Raw genomic sequence first — 18264 nt, 5'->3', positions numbered from 1 at the left:
GAGTTGTAGAAATTCAGATGTGATCTAGGGCTTTATACAGCTTTATACCATTCGTACCAGTGAAGAGATGGTAAGCCTACCCCTCACAGCCTCATTGTCATTCCCGTTGAAAATCAAAGATAGCGCTAGCGTGAATAAGCTTTAAGTCATGATTGTACCAAGAGACTGCAATGTCAAGATGTAGTAAAATGGACTTAAATATCTGTTCCTCGCCCACACCTATCCACTATCTAACCACTTCTGAAGACGTGGATTTAACAACACAAATCTTATAGATTTATATTTATGCTGCCTTTATGTGCTATAATTTGCAACTTAAAAATGTTGGTCACTATTCACTTGCATTGTATGAACCGACAGAACTGAGATATTCTTCTATTCTTCTGTTCAGCAGAAGAAAGAAAGTCATTTACATCTGGTATGGCATGAGGGTGATAAATGATGAGAGAATTTTCATTTTTGTGTGAATTATTACTTCAGGTCTTTGATGGGGTCAAGGTTAGAATTTAGGAGTGTATGAACGAGTTAAGGGAAGGGCAGCTGAGTAAGAGCAGTTTGTTACTACTGCCAAAAGGAGAGTTACCGGTGGCACAGACAGCCAGTGGAAGTGAGATAATTCTCTCCATCTCACAAATTGGGTTCTTCTCAAACAGATCAGCTGTCTTAGTCTGGAAACCTAATCTGCAAAGTCTCTAAGAGCATACACACACCCAAAGGTACTAGCAGTCGAAGGACAAAACTATAAGGTATACACATATTTAGATGCACTGTACGCTTGCGCACACACACATACATTTGAGATCCTCCTTTGTGCGTTAATCCCAGTAAGCATGTCTTAATCACTGCTCCATTGATCGCATATTCATCTGCCTCAAGACGCTTACGAACGCAAGCATATACACACTAATAAACTGTGGCACTAATAAGCTCAGTGACATAAGAGGTAAGACATGATTTTCTCTGTTCAGAGGTCATTGTGGGGAGGCAAGGTGGTTACCAGGAGAGAGAGAGAGAGAGAGAGAGAGAGAGAGAGAGAGGGACTGACACATCATCTCCCTCTAGTGACAGTACATAGGTATAGCTCATGGAAATTAAATGTGCAATATCATATGTAATTTTATTTGATATGTATCTTACACCACTTTCAAAAGAAAAACAGCATGTAAAGAGGGATCATCATTAGCTAAATAACTATGTACAATTTTAAAATATATTTAAAATGTGATCAAATGACCTCAAAATCAACCACATGTGGGGTGATACAGAGCTTGAGCCCTCAATAACAGAGCCGAACGAGTAAGCGACGTCATATCAAGGGCTAAATGGAAATGTTTTAATAAAAGTTTATATATATATATATATATATATATATATATATATATATATATATATATATATAAATTATCCTATTCCAGTCTCATTTTGCTGTACATAATTCATACTTTCTTAAAAAAACATATAAACTATAATTACACAAAATTTTCTAGATTTTCCTTCATGTGTTTTCATATTTCTGGTACATTACAACTAGATTAAAGATTTAAATTAAAGATTAAAAGTTCCTTTTAATTAAAGATTACTTTACAATGTCCTCATTCCAATGATTTTCAATGCTTGGTGCATGAATTTTCAATGATTTACTGGGTATTTTTATTTTGTTTGTTTTTCCTTGTTTAGGGTTATGAATAACTAGAAACAATGTATATTTACTATATACAGTATACACATTCCAGCCACCTTGAGAACGTGGCAGTGCGATACTGCAGATTGACTTTGTATGACAAATTGCTAATTGTTATGTTCCTAATTAAGTCACCAAAATGAATAAATGTAAATGTACTATAGAAATTTGTATGACTTTTTAATGATTTAATTATTCATTCCCATGACTTCCCAGGCCTGGAAATGTTTCCTGGCATATCCAGGTTTTCCATGTGCTTTCACATTTCTAATTTACTAATGCACACAATTCACAATTATTCATTTAAATATGTTTTTATTCATATTTATGTATATGACTTTAAGAAAGTCAAATTGACTTTAAGAAAGTCAAAGTTACTTGATATGCAGTACACTACAGTCACATTTCATACACAAAACTACCACTTTTTTAAAATCTCTCTGTAGAAAAAAACAACATGGTCTCGTTCAAGCACAATAAGCTACAGTCACAACACTCACATCATAAATAGAGAAATAATACATAAGGACACACACACACACACATACTCTCCCTTTCACACACACCCACACACACACTCCTGGTGGCTTCATGTTCTATGAAAACTCATCCCTAAATAACAATAACGTTGTTGTCCCTGGAAAAAAAGGAGAGAAAAAACTAATTAAGGCCTCTTTCAAATCCTGTATTGCTCACAGAGGATTAAAAGTGTGTCAGGAAAAGGTCCAAAGAGGGGAATACTCTTTTGAGATGGACTTCCATAGTTTGTATTCAGTTTTACAACTCCTGGCCACCAGGGTGGAAAAGATACAATCATCTCTGCAATGGTGAGGGTGTAGAAGGGGCAGAGCAAAGCAATAGTGTACAACCAGCCCTCCCAATGTGCATATAATGACGTAAATCACCAAAGCAGACACATATCTTCTGTTTAGAACAGTAAACAATTGATTAAACCATCCAAGCATCATTTACACTGTTGACCTATGTGGTACCCCAGCAAGATGACCTCACATTTAACCCTTGCGTGAACTTCGGGACAATTTTGTCTTTTTCATTTTCTTCTACCATTTTATTGGCTGTGTTAATGCCAATGGCATAATGTTTGCCAGAGGTATATATTTTTAAGGGAATTTTGATATTTCAATCTCAGTTCTCAGGACAAAAATGTGCCCATTGAAAGCCATTAAAATGGCAATATTTTATCCAATTTGTTCAAAGCAATTTTCTTTTCTATTTTCCACTAGATGGAGTCATTTTTCTCATGTTTAGCCTATGGAGCAAATACTTGATTTCTTTCCTATTTTCATGTTTGCTGTATTATAGAGGACTGCCGGCCAATTTAATAAATGATGCTGCTAAAATTGTGTGGGTGTGTTTGTGTGGATGTCAGAGTGTGTTTTGTATGTTTGTATTGAGAAATGTGTGTGTGTGTGTGTGTGTGTGTGTGTGTGTGTGTGTGTGTGTGTAAACAACAACAGTGGCATTATGTAAACAATCTAGCATTTAAAGGGTTACAATCCTGAAAATGAATTAATATTTGGTAGTTATGTTGGTTAAGTCAGTGAAAGTGGAAAATAATATTAATATATAATATTTTTATGGCAGGATATTTTTGTCCTCTAATGTACTGAGTGTTTTATTTTTTTTAATCTGACACTGCACAAAAATAATAATGCATCAAAATCAATGTTGCTGCTAATCATTGAAATATCCCAGACTGTGATAATCCAAAAAAATGAAGAACAACAGGGGCAGTAGATAAACAAATCTCTGAGTGACTTTTTTAAATTGACGCACAAGGGTTAAATGAGTAGAAATTAGCTCTATATTAAGTATAACATTGAACTCATGTTAATAAATTAAATAAGGCATGGGAGCATGGTGACTGCTTGTATAGCCAGAGTCCTCCAGTTACACAGTGCATACACAAGTCCTACAATATCAGTCTGGTGACTGACACACAAGTACACACACATAGTCCTGCTCATTCAAGAGAAGTAGTGTTCATGTCCCTCAGTTTCAGTTTATTAAACAAATTCCCAAAGCAGCCTCTTTCAAAGGGAATGATGGATGGAGAAGCCCTTACACTGAAGCTCAATCTGGGCTTGATCTAAACTCTCATTCTAGGCTTCATATCCAGGCCTTATTCAGTTCCTTTCCTCGGATCATATGCTTGGTATGAAGTCCCATGGTCCTCCGCTGGAATTTAATCTTAGGATCTGAGCATGTAGACCCAGACCAAGATTTAGTCCGACAGCAGCAGAAGGGTTTATTATATCCACGGCTTTGTTCGTTGTAGCCTTTGGGCAGGACTGATCACAGGCGTGATGAGGTTGCAGATTCATAGAAAAGCACATATGCATCACTGCTGCGCACCTGGCTGGACGACATGGGGCTCACCCTGAGATAGAGCGAGAGAGAGCGAGAGAGAGAGAGAGATGAGAAACTCTGCAAAAATTCATTGCAAATAAGCTGACCTGGACAATAGCTCAGCATTGACACCCATTAACACATACATTTAGTACAACTAAAATACTGTATATTATAGCCCATAATGGAGCCCAAAATGTATTTTGACATTTAAGCCTCACAATTCTTTTTTTTTTTAAGTTATCACATTAGATAACAAAATGTCAAACAAAAAGTGGAATTTAAAGGAATAGTTCACCCAAAAATTCTCTCATCATTTACTCACCCTGAGGTGAGGTACTCATCCCACACGTGTATGACAGAATATCTCAGCAATGTAGGTCCATACAGTGCAACTGAATGGCGACAAGACCTTTGAAGCTCCGAAAAGCACATAAAGTCAGCATAAAAGTAATCCATATGACTCCAGTGTTTTAATCCATGTCTTCAGAAGTGATATGACAGGTGTGGAAAAACATCAACATTTAAGTCCTTTTTTTCTCTATAAATGTCCAATTTTAGTTTCACATTCTACTTTTCTTTTTGGAGATTCACATTCTTAGTGGATATTGCTTCCTACTGGGCATGGCGGAGAATTTATAGGAAAAAAGGACTTAAATGTTGACCTGTTTCTCTCCCACACCTATCATGTCATTTCTGAAGACATGGATTTAACCACTGGAGACGTGTGGATTACTTTTATTCTACCGTTATGTGCTTTTTGGAGCTTCAAAGTTCTGGTCACCATTTACTTGCATAGTATTGACCCACAGAGCTGAGATATTCTTCTAAAAATCTTAATTTGTGCTCGGCAGAAGAAAAAAGGTCATACACATATGGGATGGCATTTTTGGTGAACTATCCCATTAAGTTGTCAAATATTAGTGGAACATGTTCATAGTTAATGTAATAAACCACATCTGTGGTTACTCTGCTAGGACACCTGTGTGAAATTGAGTGGAACTGATTTCATACATTCACTAAAATCACCTTGACTGCAGTTGGTTAAAAGTAATTGCATAAAATATCTAAGAAGGTCTAGCATAATTTATTTGCAGATGCCACTTAGTTTAATATTTCATTATGAATGCAATATAATACATTATACATTTCCAAGTGTGAATTAAGTGTCCAAATACTTTTTAGGGCCACTGTATATTCACATTCTAAGTATGTACATACACATATGATCTTACATCAATGAGACTAAATGGTAAAGCACATGCATTAGTTATATCTTACTGGTTAAATTACATTTGTATTATTATGAATTTTGTATTATTTGAATACAATTTGAAATACATTTATAAGACACTTCTGTACATAGTATTATGTCTTTGTACCTGGAGTCATTGTAGGTGTACCACTCTCCTTTAGAGGGATTGCGGCAGTACGCTGTATAATGGCCACCCAAAGATGTACCAGTGTGATTCGACACAGCATACAGATTATAGACTGCGCTTACTAAGGGAACGGAACAGTAAAAAAAGTTAAACATACTCTCCTGGGGCCAGATTCAAAGTGGTGCATAGTGCAAACAACAGCACAGAAAACAGATGTAATAATTGATGATGCAGGACTTACTGCTGTTATCAGATGCAAATTCCCTGAGGTCCAGCTCTTTGAGGGGGAAGTTCACAAAGGTGGAGAGTTTGCTGGTTCTGACTCGACACTCAGAGAAACGCTTCAGATCTCAGAGAGTCACAGAGTCAAGGGCAAACTGACAAAAACTCATCTATTCCTCAACATTTTACTCAGTTCATCAACTTAAAGGGATAGTTCACCCAAAAATGAAAATTTCCGCATCATTTACTTACCCTCATTCCATCTTAAATGTGTATGAATTTCATTCTTCTGCAGAACACAAATTAAGATTTTTAGAAGAATATCTCAGTTCTGTAGGTCCATACAATGCAAGTGAATGGTGACAAGAACTTTGATGCTCCAAAAAGCACAAAGGCAGCATAAAAGTAATCCGTATGACTCCAGGGGTTAAATCCATGTCTTCAGAAGTGATGTGAGTGGTGTGGTTGAGAAATAGAACAATATTTACGTCATTTTTTACTGTAAATCTCCACTTTCACTTCCATGTTCTTCTTCTTCTGTTTTTGGCAATTTGCATTGTTCGGACATATTGTCACCTACTGGGCAAGGAGGAGAAGGACATACATATTGATCTGTTTCTCTTCCACATCTATAATATAACTTCAGAAGACATGAATTTAACCACTGGAGTTATGGAATAAGTTTATGCTGCCTTTATGTGCTTTTTGGAACTTCAAAGTTTTGGTCACCATTCACTTGCATTGTATGGACTTACGGAGCTGAGATATTCTTCAAAAAATCTTTCTTTGTGTTCTGCAGAAGAAAGAAAGACAAACACAGCTGGGATGGCATGAGGGTAAGTAAATGATGAGAGAATTTTTAAGTGAACTTTAACTGTTGTATAGTTAATTCACATGTATACAGCTTTTATAAGAAAATGCAGTTCTCTGTAGAAGTTTGGGCAACAGATTTGTTTAAAAAGGATACGAAGCACCAGGATTTTGGGAAATTTCTGAATTGTGAATTTTTTCGTGCATCTACGTCTGGTTTTACATCTGTGGCACGTCTGTTTGAAAAAAAGAGGTGGTCAGGATATGTTCAAACATATATATATATATATATACACACACACACACACACACACACACACACACACACACACACACACACACACACACACACACACACACACACACACATATAAAAACAAAACACATATCATCTATGAAACACATCAAATTATATAAAAATATAGTGTAGCTCCCAAAAAGTATTTAGGCGCTTAAACTACACTTGAAATTATATTTTTTGCTCTGAAAAAAGTTTTCAGAGCTATTTCTGCAATTAATTTTAACCAATGATTTTTCAGTTTTGACTGGATGTATGAAGTCAGTTCACCTTAAGTTCAAACAGGTGTCCAAGCAGAGTAACCGCAGTTGAAGTTCATCACATTAACTACAGACACGTTCCACTAACGTTTGACAACCAGAAAGGTGCAAACCGGGCGGGGAAGGGAGGGTGACGGTTCGTGTCGTGACAGCATTTTGTGGTCTGTTCTAAATAACGCGGCGGCTCATTTTAGCTTATCTCGGCCCATTCGTCATGTTTCGTGGTCTACCTACTGGCCCGCTTGGTTCTGCTGATGGCCAGTCCGCCCTGGGTGCAAATGCTTTTTGTCTTCATTCTAAACAAAGTGTTCTTATGCTTTATTTAAAATAAACACAACTTGGTTTGATATTTTGTTATCTTGCAATAGATTTTTAGAGCCGTATATTATATATTTTTAAGTGCACCTAATTGTACATTTGAGGGGCTGCATTTCATACATAGGCACACACAGAGAATTTATACTTACTGGTCTCTCATTCCCATCTAGTACATCCTCCTTGGTAAAAAGACGAAGGCAATCCATCAAACTCACTTCTCCTGAAGCCTGAAAGAAAAACAGACCAGTTGAAACATACACACAATAACACAGAAACACAGCACGAGAATAAGCGTGAATTTGAGACCTTACCTTAGCGATAGGTAGAGACAGATCCCAGAAAGGATCAAACACAGTTGAACAGTAGCCACACTCGCTGCACGTCAATGAGCTTTTCAGCTGGCCAACAAACAGATCTGTGGAACAACACATTACTTCTTAATAACTAAACCAGGGAACACACACACACACACACACACACACAGCAAGACTCAAGACAGATTTAATATTGCAGGGTAACTCACCAACTACATTGCTGTCCTCACTCTCCAGGTACTTGTTCCACATTCTCTTGCCTTTCTCGTCGTCCCTGTAGATAAAACACATTTAATTTCTATTGTTAACTATTGTCAGATTACAACAGCTTAAATATAAACCATAGGTGTCCCATCTGTTACAATAACCACTACATAATATTACAAAACAAACGTAATTTATTCCTAGAGGCCAATACGGACTAATTTTGTTCAGGAAGATACCATTAAAGGTGAAATGTGTTATTTAATTTCTATGGCACTAGCAGCTTCAATCAGAATTGTTTGCCCCCACCCCAAACCTGACTTCCATTGTTCGACCCCAAAGCTTTTCCCACCCCAAACTCGCGCTATTGGTTGAACCAATGTTGTTATTACTGGCCCAGTCAGACCACTCAAACAAAAAAATTGCAATTCCTTTTTGTTCCACTGGTGGCGCCAAAAGTACACCGTTCACAATTAGAATTCTTGAGAAAACGCTTCAAAATTCCCCACAGAGCTTTTCTGCATCTGGGAAGATGGTGTGTGTACTTACGAGAGGTGATCATAGTCCTCTATTGGCAATCTGGATTTCACTGTCACTCTGTTTACTTCGTTATGGAGTCCATCCAGTAGAAACCGCAAGAACTCCTGAGCATCCTGCTGACTACAGGAGAGATAAAAAGGAGAGAAGAAAGAGAAGAAAGTATATGAGATGGAGGCAGACTTTTAATTAGCTGGTTTAAAACTACATATAGACATTCTCTATAGATAGTCTAGTCTATCTATGAGGTTATATCCACACATTTTCAGTAACTAACTGAGCTACAGTACCACTTATCGTGTACTGTAGCAGTTAAGCAACTTACTTGTAGCCCACGAATCGAGGAGCATATTTCTGGATCTGCATTTTGAAGTCAGAGGGGCTGATGGCTTCACTGCTAGCTGATGTCCATAGAGTCTGAGTGAGCTTGGCAAATTCTGGGGACACATAAACATACATATGAATAAAACAAAGGATATAAAGACTGTCTGATATGCATGTCTACACAGCTGAAATGAATGCTCTTACTGTTATTAATTAATATGAACTGATAGATGTCCTTGTCTCTTACCCTCCATCAGTGCAGCTTTGGCCCTGCAGTTGTTGTTGAGGTCAGTGCGGTGCTTGTTATGCAGACAGTAGTCTCTCAGGTCATGAGTATTGCTCAGACACTGCAGTATGGAGTTCATGAAACACTGCAGAGACATATGAGAGAGAAGGAAGCATGAGTGTTTGTTACTCATGGCCTTTGTTCCTCTGATTTTAAAGGAATTCTTCAGGTTTAAACAATTTAAGCTTAATTAACAGCTTTTGTGGCATCTCTTAAAATCACATATACTTATTTATTCTTGCTTATTTAAAAAAGAAAAAAGTGAGCAAAAAGTGAGGTTACAGTGAGGCACTTACAAAAGAAGCGAATGGGGCCAGTCCATATATGTTAAAATACACACTTTTTTTCAAGTATAGCCAAAAGAGTTAAAGCGTAACAGATAACAGGGTTTACCAGTGTTACAATGTCATGACAAAGAAGTTGTAATATTGGATATAACTCTACACAGGTGAGGTAAGTAAGTGATTTCATCACACTAAAATCATGTTAACATCTATAAACTATCATCCTTTTATAAATGTGTACTTACAGTATTTCCTAGATTCCTGAGGCCCACAAGACCCTGAGCATTCTTCGAGTTCTGTGCAAGAGAAAAGAGAAAAACAGGTTAGTGGACTTTCTAAAGTGACAATCAAACCCAATGATATTTGTGAATAATTTGATATAGATAACCTGATACCAAAAGAACTAGATTTGAAAATGACTAATGCATTTGACTCAATAAGACCACCTGTTTTGTTTGGTTCAGATATTGACTGCGCAGTAAAAGCATGTGCATGTTTTGGAAGGGAGTTACTAAAGATGTAAGAGGTATTTTCATTCCACGTATGACCCCAAGTTCCCCAAAATCCCACGTTCCTAATCACATACAATTATATAACAGCATACGTGTCTGTGCTGTATTATTTCTGGCAAGTGCTGTTGAATATGACCGGTATTACATTTTGGGCAGATTGTGTATGAGCTGCCCGAAGCTCTTTCTTCAGGCTACTGCATGGCATGTTTGCAGATTTAGACAAGAGACCCATGCTGCGGAACATTTCACACAAACAAACAACGTCCATCTGCTACACCACAACAAAAACACCTGTAAGCGATTTGTTAAACTAGGGATTAAACCATCAGCCAGGGTGTCATCAATTTTTGAACAGAAACAAAACAACAGCAGTTATAAGATATAAGATAAGAACATCAAACACAGGAGGATATTTTTCCAATTCTATAATTCTGACAGCTTGGCGAGGAATATTGATGATTTCACATGCGCTTGATATTCTCGACATGAGTGCTCAGCTTGTTGACCATGACATAACACAGAGCGCTCTAGTGAACATGAACAATGCGTCAGAGGCAACTCAGTATGAATCTCACGCATGAATCTCACACACTCAAAACACTCAGAATCAGTGTTGCTGTTGAGGTGAGGGTATCAAAGCCTGGCATAGCAGTGCTGACGTTCACTCCACAAGTTCTTTTGTGTCACTCACTTATTGCGGTGGTAACTATGATGTGATCTTGTTACAATGGTGTAGGTGATGCTCAACAGAAAAGCAACCAAGTTTAGACGAGCTGTCGCAAACATTCACCCAGTCAGCTGATTTTGAAATATGTGAGTATTTGAGATGTGTTTATATCTCAAGCTTTACTGTACACATGTGAGTTTTAAACATTAAAGCCAATATGTCAAAAGAAGGTAGTGGTGGGTGGTCATATATGTATGTATGCATCTATGAATGAGTCAGTCTGTGGGATGTATGGACAGTGTGTTCACAGTACCAAATGGTGCGGGATTGTACTGTGATGCCACTATTGATGCAATGGTTCCTGCTCACACACAAAACATCAATAACAATCTGTACATACAGTACATTCACATGAGGAAAATACTTAGCAAAACGGTTTACATTTTAATAGAATAAGAGGCGAGTAGTTTTCTTAGCATCCATTGCAGGTGAATTGTTATGGATTTTTTGGGACCATTCAAATCACAGACCACTAATAAAAAAATATTATTACCATGGTAATGGTATCATATTATTGTGGTTCCATGTCTAAATAACCATGCTAATGTCAAGGTATTTTAATAGTGTTTTTGTTGTTGTTTTAATAATTTGCTGGACATGGCACTACCATGTTGTTTTAGACAAGTACCATGGTAACAACATGTACCTTACAGCACTATGTGTTGAAAAGATGTTTGGTTTTGTAACCTAAACAAATGTGCTTCATATATTAACATCTAAATCACATCTTCAACATTTTCATCAGCCTGACAAAATTGTACGGGTTAGATCAGGAAGAAATAGGACCTTAGAGGAATAGTTCACCCCAAATTGAATATTTTCTCATCATTTACTCACCCTTTTGCCATTCCAGATGTGTATGACTTTATTTCTTCTGCGAAACAAAAACAAAGATTTCTATAAAATTATTTAAGCTCTGTAGGTCCATACAATGACAGTGAATGGTGGCCAGACCCTTTGTAGCTCCAAAAATAACATAAAGGCAGCATAAAAGTAATCCATAAGACTCCATTGGTTAGATCAATGTCTCAAGAAGTGATATGATAGATGTGGGTGAGAGACAGATCACTTTCACCTTCTTCTTCTTGTGTTTTTGGTGATTCACATTCTTAGTGCATAGTACCCCCTACTAGGCAGGGAGAAGAATTTCAAACAAAAAAATTACTTAAATATTGAGCTGTTTCTCACCCACACCTGTCATATCACTTCTGAAAATATGGATTAAAACACTGGAGTTGTATGGATTATTTTTATGCTGCCTTTATGTTCTCTTTAGAGCGTCACCATTTTGGCACCCATTCACTTGCATTGTATGCACCTACAGAGCTGAGATATTCTTCTAAAAATCATAATTAGTGTTTGGCAGAGGAAAGAAAGTCATACACATCTGGGATGGCATGAGGGTGAATAAATGATGTGAGAATTTTCCTTTTTGGATGAACTATCTCTTTAAGGTACCAATTTCAGGTTAACATTTTTTACAGTGTACACTGAAAAAGTAAACCTAAAAAATGTTCTTCATGCAGTAACATTTAAATTAACTGGTTTGATTCAATGCAAAAATATTATTTAACATCACCTGAATACTTCAGATTACACCAATAAAATTAATTTTAAGGTTTAAATTGGGTAACAATTGCAGGTTACCACTTTTTACAGTATGGGACATGAATATGGTAATTTATTACGTAGCGTGGTATATCAAAGTACCATGGTATTATTACCATCTGATACCACCACAGTACTTTTTATGTCCGGGACACATCAAAATACACTTGAATTACCACTACCAAAATCCCGTCAGAGAGTAATGGACTCCACTAATCAAACCCCTTATATTAGCGCCTCTGAAGACAACTGCATCAGCCAAACAGTCAGGCTGAAACTTGTTCAGTTGTAAATTATCCTTGCAATTTTCTTTTCTTTATTTATTCAGAAGATGAGAACTATCTGAGGTGATTTTTCTTCCCCAAAGATGAGAGAGGGAACAGACGGTCCAATGCCTCACTCTGCTTTTCACCCAGTCCCAAAGACCTGTGTGACAGCAGCCAGACCCAGCAGCAGCCCTTCCTGGACTTTAAGGCAAAGGGACGGAGCGCTACCTTAAAAACAATTGAACAAAATGAAGACAGCAGGACCTCACACTGGCTGTCTCCTTTAAAGATCTCTGGAGGGGCCATGAGCTAATTGGCTGGCACAGGATGAAAGAAAGTGTCTATGAACACCTGTATCCTGACCTTAGTTTCTGGAAGCCATGGCTGTCACTAGCAAGAAGTCAATGTACTTTGTTGCCAAAAGGCTGATCACATGCACATGCACATACTGAGACAAAGCATGTCACTCAAGCAGAGGCTGCTTTTATTAGCTTAACTTAATGTTTGAGGGTCAGTTCATCCAAAAATGAAAATTCTGTCATCATTTATGTCATTCCAGACCTGTATGACTTTCTTTATTACGTTGAACAAAAAAGAAAAGGAGATGTTAGGCAGAATGTTCAGTCTCAGTCACCATTGATTTGCATTATGGAAATGAGATGACAATTCTGCCAAAACTTTTCCTTGTGATCCACAGATGAAAAAAGTTATTTAGGATAGGATTGGGATGAGTAATTGATGACAGAAATTTCCTTTTTGGGTGAACTATCCCTTTATGACATTATGTGCATTAACGTAGCCCCTTCATATATGTCCCGGTTATTTGACAAGTTGTGCCATGTTTTCGGCATAACTAGACAAATTGGTAAAGTCCTAAAAAAAAGTGTCCTACATTTTAGAACATCTACTTTTATTTGGGACTCCTGAAAAGGATTTCAAATACAGAACTGTCATATATGAAAAGGGACATCTGGCCATCATAACCCTTGCAACCATATATGCTGATGATAAGCCATGAAAGTTGATTAATATCTTGACAATGATTGACAATCCAGATAGCCATGAAAGAGGCAGAGTGTAAATGTTCTCATTATGGTCACATGCATGTAAGTCTTTTGGCAATTCTTGGAACATAATTGCTACTGGATACACTGATAAGGCACATTCCTCCAGAAATGTGCTGATTACTTAGAAGTCCATTTGTTCATTAAACAATGCTATGCTGTAATCACCACAGCAATAATTGATGCTATGCTCCTTATCAGGAACATAACTATGGCTTGGTTAATATGACTGTAATCAGATCTTTAATAAAAAATCAAAAACAATATTTATTTTTTTACACTCAAATAATTTTACGGTTTGCACATTTCCGTTTCATAAAATTCCATCAAATTTCTTTGAGTAATCTTTAATAAATAATAATTAAAAACTATTTTATTAATTTAATTCTGTTAAACACAACACATTTCAAGTTGATGGAAAATTGAAAAGCATAAACTATAAAAATAGGCAAAAATATTTTGAGTAGTTGGTCTCTCGCTGTATTGTGTAGAGTTAGCTTTTAAACTGCTCATCTCTATTCCATTCAGTATTTGCTTTAAAGGATGTATTCTCGAGTGAAGCATTAATGAGCATCTCAGTAGTCAAGCATAAACCTTACTCAGAAAAAGAGTCATCCAGATCCGTTTCGCGGCCGGCCTACCGGGAAAAGAACCGGTTCTCCCTATGGCCAGTCCAACCCTGAGGTCTGGCGTTACGTAACAATGCTCGGTGTGAACGCATAGTTCATATTTTATTAGACATTGTGACGAAGCGACACAACTATAACGCTCGCAATGAGAGCGTTCAAGATGTGTCTCGCGTTGCTCGCTCGTTGGGCGAATCGTTTTTTCTAACATGTTAAAACAGGCTCAAGTCTATTCAATTCAACTCCTAATTGAACACGCTGACATTCAGTGACGGGAGCGAGCTGGTCACTTTGGCAAGGTCACAGTCACAGACAGCAGCACGTCTGCACATGTGTTTGGAGTTCTGGGAACGCAACGCATGACTACGAAACAGTGAGGCATTTAATAGTCTCGGTGCTATTTAAACGTTCATATTCCATAGCACCAAAGTATTTTATCACATAAGAGGTGCCGAACTATTTTGGTTCACAGAACTTTTGTTTCTGACTATAAAAACTAAAACGTAACAGGAACGTTTCTAGAACGTTAGGATTTGGTTCCTCAGAATATCGCCAAATGGAAACCGCATACTAGCGTATAAGAGGGGTTGATGTTCGTGTTAACGCGTTTCACTTCCATTTAAATGCATTATGCTCATAAATTGGCGACAATGACTTCACGTTTGAAATGTGTGAGTTTGGATTACCTTAGCCTGGTTAATGAGAAGCCCCACAAAAGTGGACACCAGCATAGAGCGAGACATCGTTGGACTTTTTCTGCGCATATCCTGTTTGATGAACGGGAAGGCAGATATCGGGGGTTCCTCCGGGACAGTGACCGTGTACGACTGTCGAATACTCGGCATTTTGCCTTGAGAACTATACAGCTTATGTCCTGTCTTAATATGATTTAAAAACACCAAAGACAATATTCCTGTGTGATGCTTCTTCGTGAAGTCGCTCTGACAGATGTTGAGTCCCTTATCGTATTCCTCAGGTGATAGTTTTGTAATGCACAATGCTCAGTCAGTGTCCTTGGGCTCACGAGAGCCGAACATTCACGAATTATGGATGCGGACGAACAGGTTGCATAAATATAAATAAATATATCAAATATTAAGAATGTTTCTAAAGACGCCTTACTAGTCGTTCTGCATTCACCCGGTTGTTGTACTTGTAGCCCGCGAGCGCGGTCGCCCAGCGGAAGATATTGGTAAAGGAATAATGGAAAAGTCAGTGTGCTGTTTGATTTTACTCCGTTATGCACACGCCCCCTCAGCATGAGAGAGAGACGTCACAAAATGCCTCACGCTTGCTAGACGTCAGCCAGCAGAGGACAAGACCTTTCCATTCATCTCTGACAGAAGCACGGGACACAGAACCAGAGGATGGCTGTTAAATGACTGTATGTGTTAATCTTAGATGTTGCCTATTTGTTATTTTGATTACAACTGACTTGAAGTCTGTATATGTAATGTATTTTAAGGTATTCATAATGCCCCTTATAATACATTATATCCTTTCATAAATAACTGTAACAGGTAATGCATTATAATACTTACCTATTCATGGTTACACCTTGATTAGCAAAGAGTACAATACATTTGAATAATGCAATAATTCAGTGCATTATGTTTTAATTTCTATTAATTCCTAGAACTAATTATCTAGAATCTCTATTCTTTAAACTCTATTAATAAGCTGGGGCGTTGCTAGGATCTTGATACATTGGGGGCTTAGCCCAGTCTCCACCACCCACCCCCGCCCGCCCGCCCGCTCGCTTTTGGTAACTACTTCTTCTACTCATAGGCACATAATAATAAGCAATAATAATATAAATGGGGGGTCTGGGGGACCTCCCCCAGGAAATGTTGGCCATTAAACACTTCATTTCCTGCATTCAGGTGCATTTTTTTTAGCATTTTAAATGATAGGTAAAAAGATAGAATGCTTTATTTGTAGAATTGTAACAGCTATTCACAGAAACACAAATAAATAATACATGAATATTAAATAATATTTAAAAAAATGAATATAAAACTATATATATAATGTGTATATAGATATTTATCTTTCTATATGTATCTATATCTATTTATCTATCTATCTATACACACACACACACACACACACACACACACACACACACACACACACACACACACACACACACACACACATACATCACTCCAACAGTCTGCTTGTATAAGTCTGGAAAAGGAACTATAGACAGTGCAGGTCCAGTAAAGAGGGCATTCAACAGACAGTAAACACAGGCACTCTGTATAGGTTTGTAAAGAGAACTATATACATTTAAATAACATAGCTATAAACATAAATAATAGGGAAGAGGGGCACTGTATCCAGATAGATGAGCATTTAGATGAGATAAATGTAATTTAAAAAAAAAAGTCTAAACTCCCCCCTCAAATTAAAAATTCCCCCGATAAGAATAACCTAAGGGCGGATTCGCCTCTTATTGGTCCAACTCGCTGTTACCATAGAAACGTTTACCGTACCCACGAACGGCTATAGCGATAACATTAACTAGCTATCTGACTAACGTTACAAAAGGGAGCTTGTTGTCACAAACTTTCAGTGGTTTAAATGCCAGAGAATGCATATAATTACATCCAGTTATTTATCTGATAATGTATCCTGCATTTTACTTGTAACATTGGATAATGGGAAAAGGTAGAGGTGACTTGTTGAGTCAGTGACATGAATCTAATTATCTATTAATCTAACCAAATTAACCTCAAAAACATAAAGTTTAGTACTCTTTTCCGAGCTCACTCACTTTGGGATTGTAGCCGAGGCCGTTTGCTGGCCTCAGGAGGTGGAGGACTGCCGTCTTGACGGCGCTTAAAAAATTGCCGGATATCCATTTTTACATTAGACGTTTGGGCTAGTGAGTGACGGATGAATCTTGATGCAGTCTGCTGCTTCCTGCTGATTGGTCAACAAGACAGCACGCTGTATATAACTGGTAGTAGTCAATATCGATGCACGCGCATGGAGCGCATTATGAAAGATTTCGTCTTAGGTTTAACAACCTATGAAACTATTAATGAACAATATGAAACTAAAATGACATAAGCTTAATTTAAAATGGCTTAGGAACTATCTATTTAGAGGTGGATAAACGCAATTTAGAGGTGGATAAACCCACTTTGGAGGTGGGTAAACGCTATTTCCAAATTTTGGGAGGTGCGTAAACGGCGTTTATGTGCGTTTAGCCTCCACTACATCCCTGAATAACGTTAATTTTCACATCGTGTTTCAATCGCCAAATCTGATGTATAGGCTACTTCATCTACATTCCTCACGAGAAACGGATTATGGCTCACAAAATGGATTAGCTATAGGTGAAATAGTAAGGTCCCACGTACTTTAATACAGTACATGTTCTGCATTAATACCACAGTGAGTAACTTACAGGGCTAGTAAGTTAGACCAGGGTTTGCTTAAGAGCCTTCACCGACCTGAGCTTAATGATGAGGGAACGGCGCCAGTAGATAACTCTTCTTGCCTCCCTCGTATCGTTCATGACTCCTTATTTTACTTTTTAAAAAGTGTCTAATGTCCATAATAGCTACCACCAGAAGCCACAAACAACAATGACAGTCAAGCCCTAAAGCTGTAAGTTAACCGATGACTCTTTCAGGCTCTCTCCTCTGGTGCGCGCTCTAAATACAAGCATTCTGTAACCATAGTAACTTTGATCTGCTTGAACACATTTTAATCGTCTTTAATACATGATTCCGAAGGATAGATTAAAAGACCCGGTACATTTTTTTAAATAAATACAAAATTATTAAAAAATAATAATAATTATCAATAAATTACATTTTTTGAGATCCGGGGCTATAAAAAAAACATCCGGGGCTGAAGCCCCGGATGCCCATGTCTAACGACGCGCCTGTTAATAAGGTACAGTATACTCTTGAATAGTTCTTATGATATTTATAAGTACTGTAACAGGGGCATAGCAATCATTTAAAAAGTGAGGGGGACAGAACGATTACCGCAAGACGATATATTTTTAAGGCCCTCAATCGATTACAATTTTTTATTGCATTAATTATATGAATGACCAATGACTTTTAACTTTTGTGCTTACACATTTAGATATTTGCTGTATGAGTAAACACATTTGCCTTGTGAAAAAGTGCAGGGGACGAACTTTGGT

General features: G+C 37.5%; 1 protein-coding gene across 1 annotated transcript; it reads right to left on the bottom strand.

Moving 5' to 3' along the window:
- Window positions 1–1959: 1959 nt before the first annotated feature.
- Window positions 1960–15332, bottom strand: LOC127643211 (ubiquitin carboxyl-terminal hydrolase 2-like). Its single transcript, XM_052125845.1, has 12 exons — window positions 14780–15332; window positions 9536–9586; window positions 8968–9091; window positions 8722–8833; window positions 8409–8519; window positions 7865–7929; window positions 7653–7756; window positions 7491–7568; window positions 6623–6701; window positions 5675–5782; window positions 5434–5554; window positions 1960–4082 (listed from the first exon to the last, which is right to left on the bottom strand). The coding sequence occupies exons 1-12, from the start codon at window positions 14936–14938 to the stop codon at window positions 3998–4000; spliced, it is 1197 nt and encodes a 398-aa protein (XP_051981805.1). The 5' UTR covers window positions 14939–15332; the 3' UTR covers window positions 1960–3997.
- Window positions 15333–18264: the final 2932 nt, after the last annotated feature.

The sequence above is a fragment of the Xyrauchen texanus genome, chromosome 4, assembly GCF_025860055.1.
Source record: "Xyrauchen texanus isolate HMW12.3.18 chromosome 4, RBS_HiC_50CHRs, whole genome shotgun sequence".
Classification (NCBI taxonomy): Eukaryota; Metazoa; Chordata; class Actinopteri; order Cypriniformes; family Catostomidae; genus Xyrauchen; species Xyrauchen texanus.
This window is presented reverse-complemented; position numbering and strand designations above follow the sequence as displayed.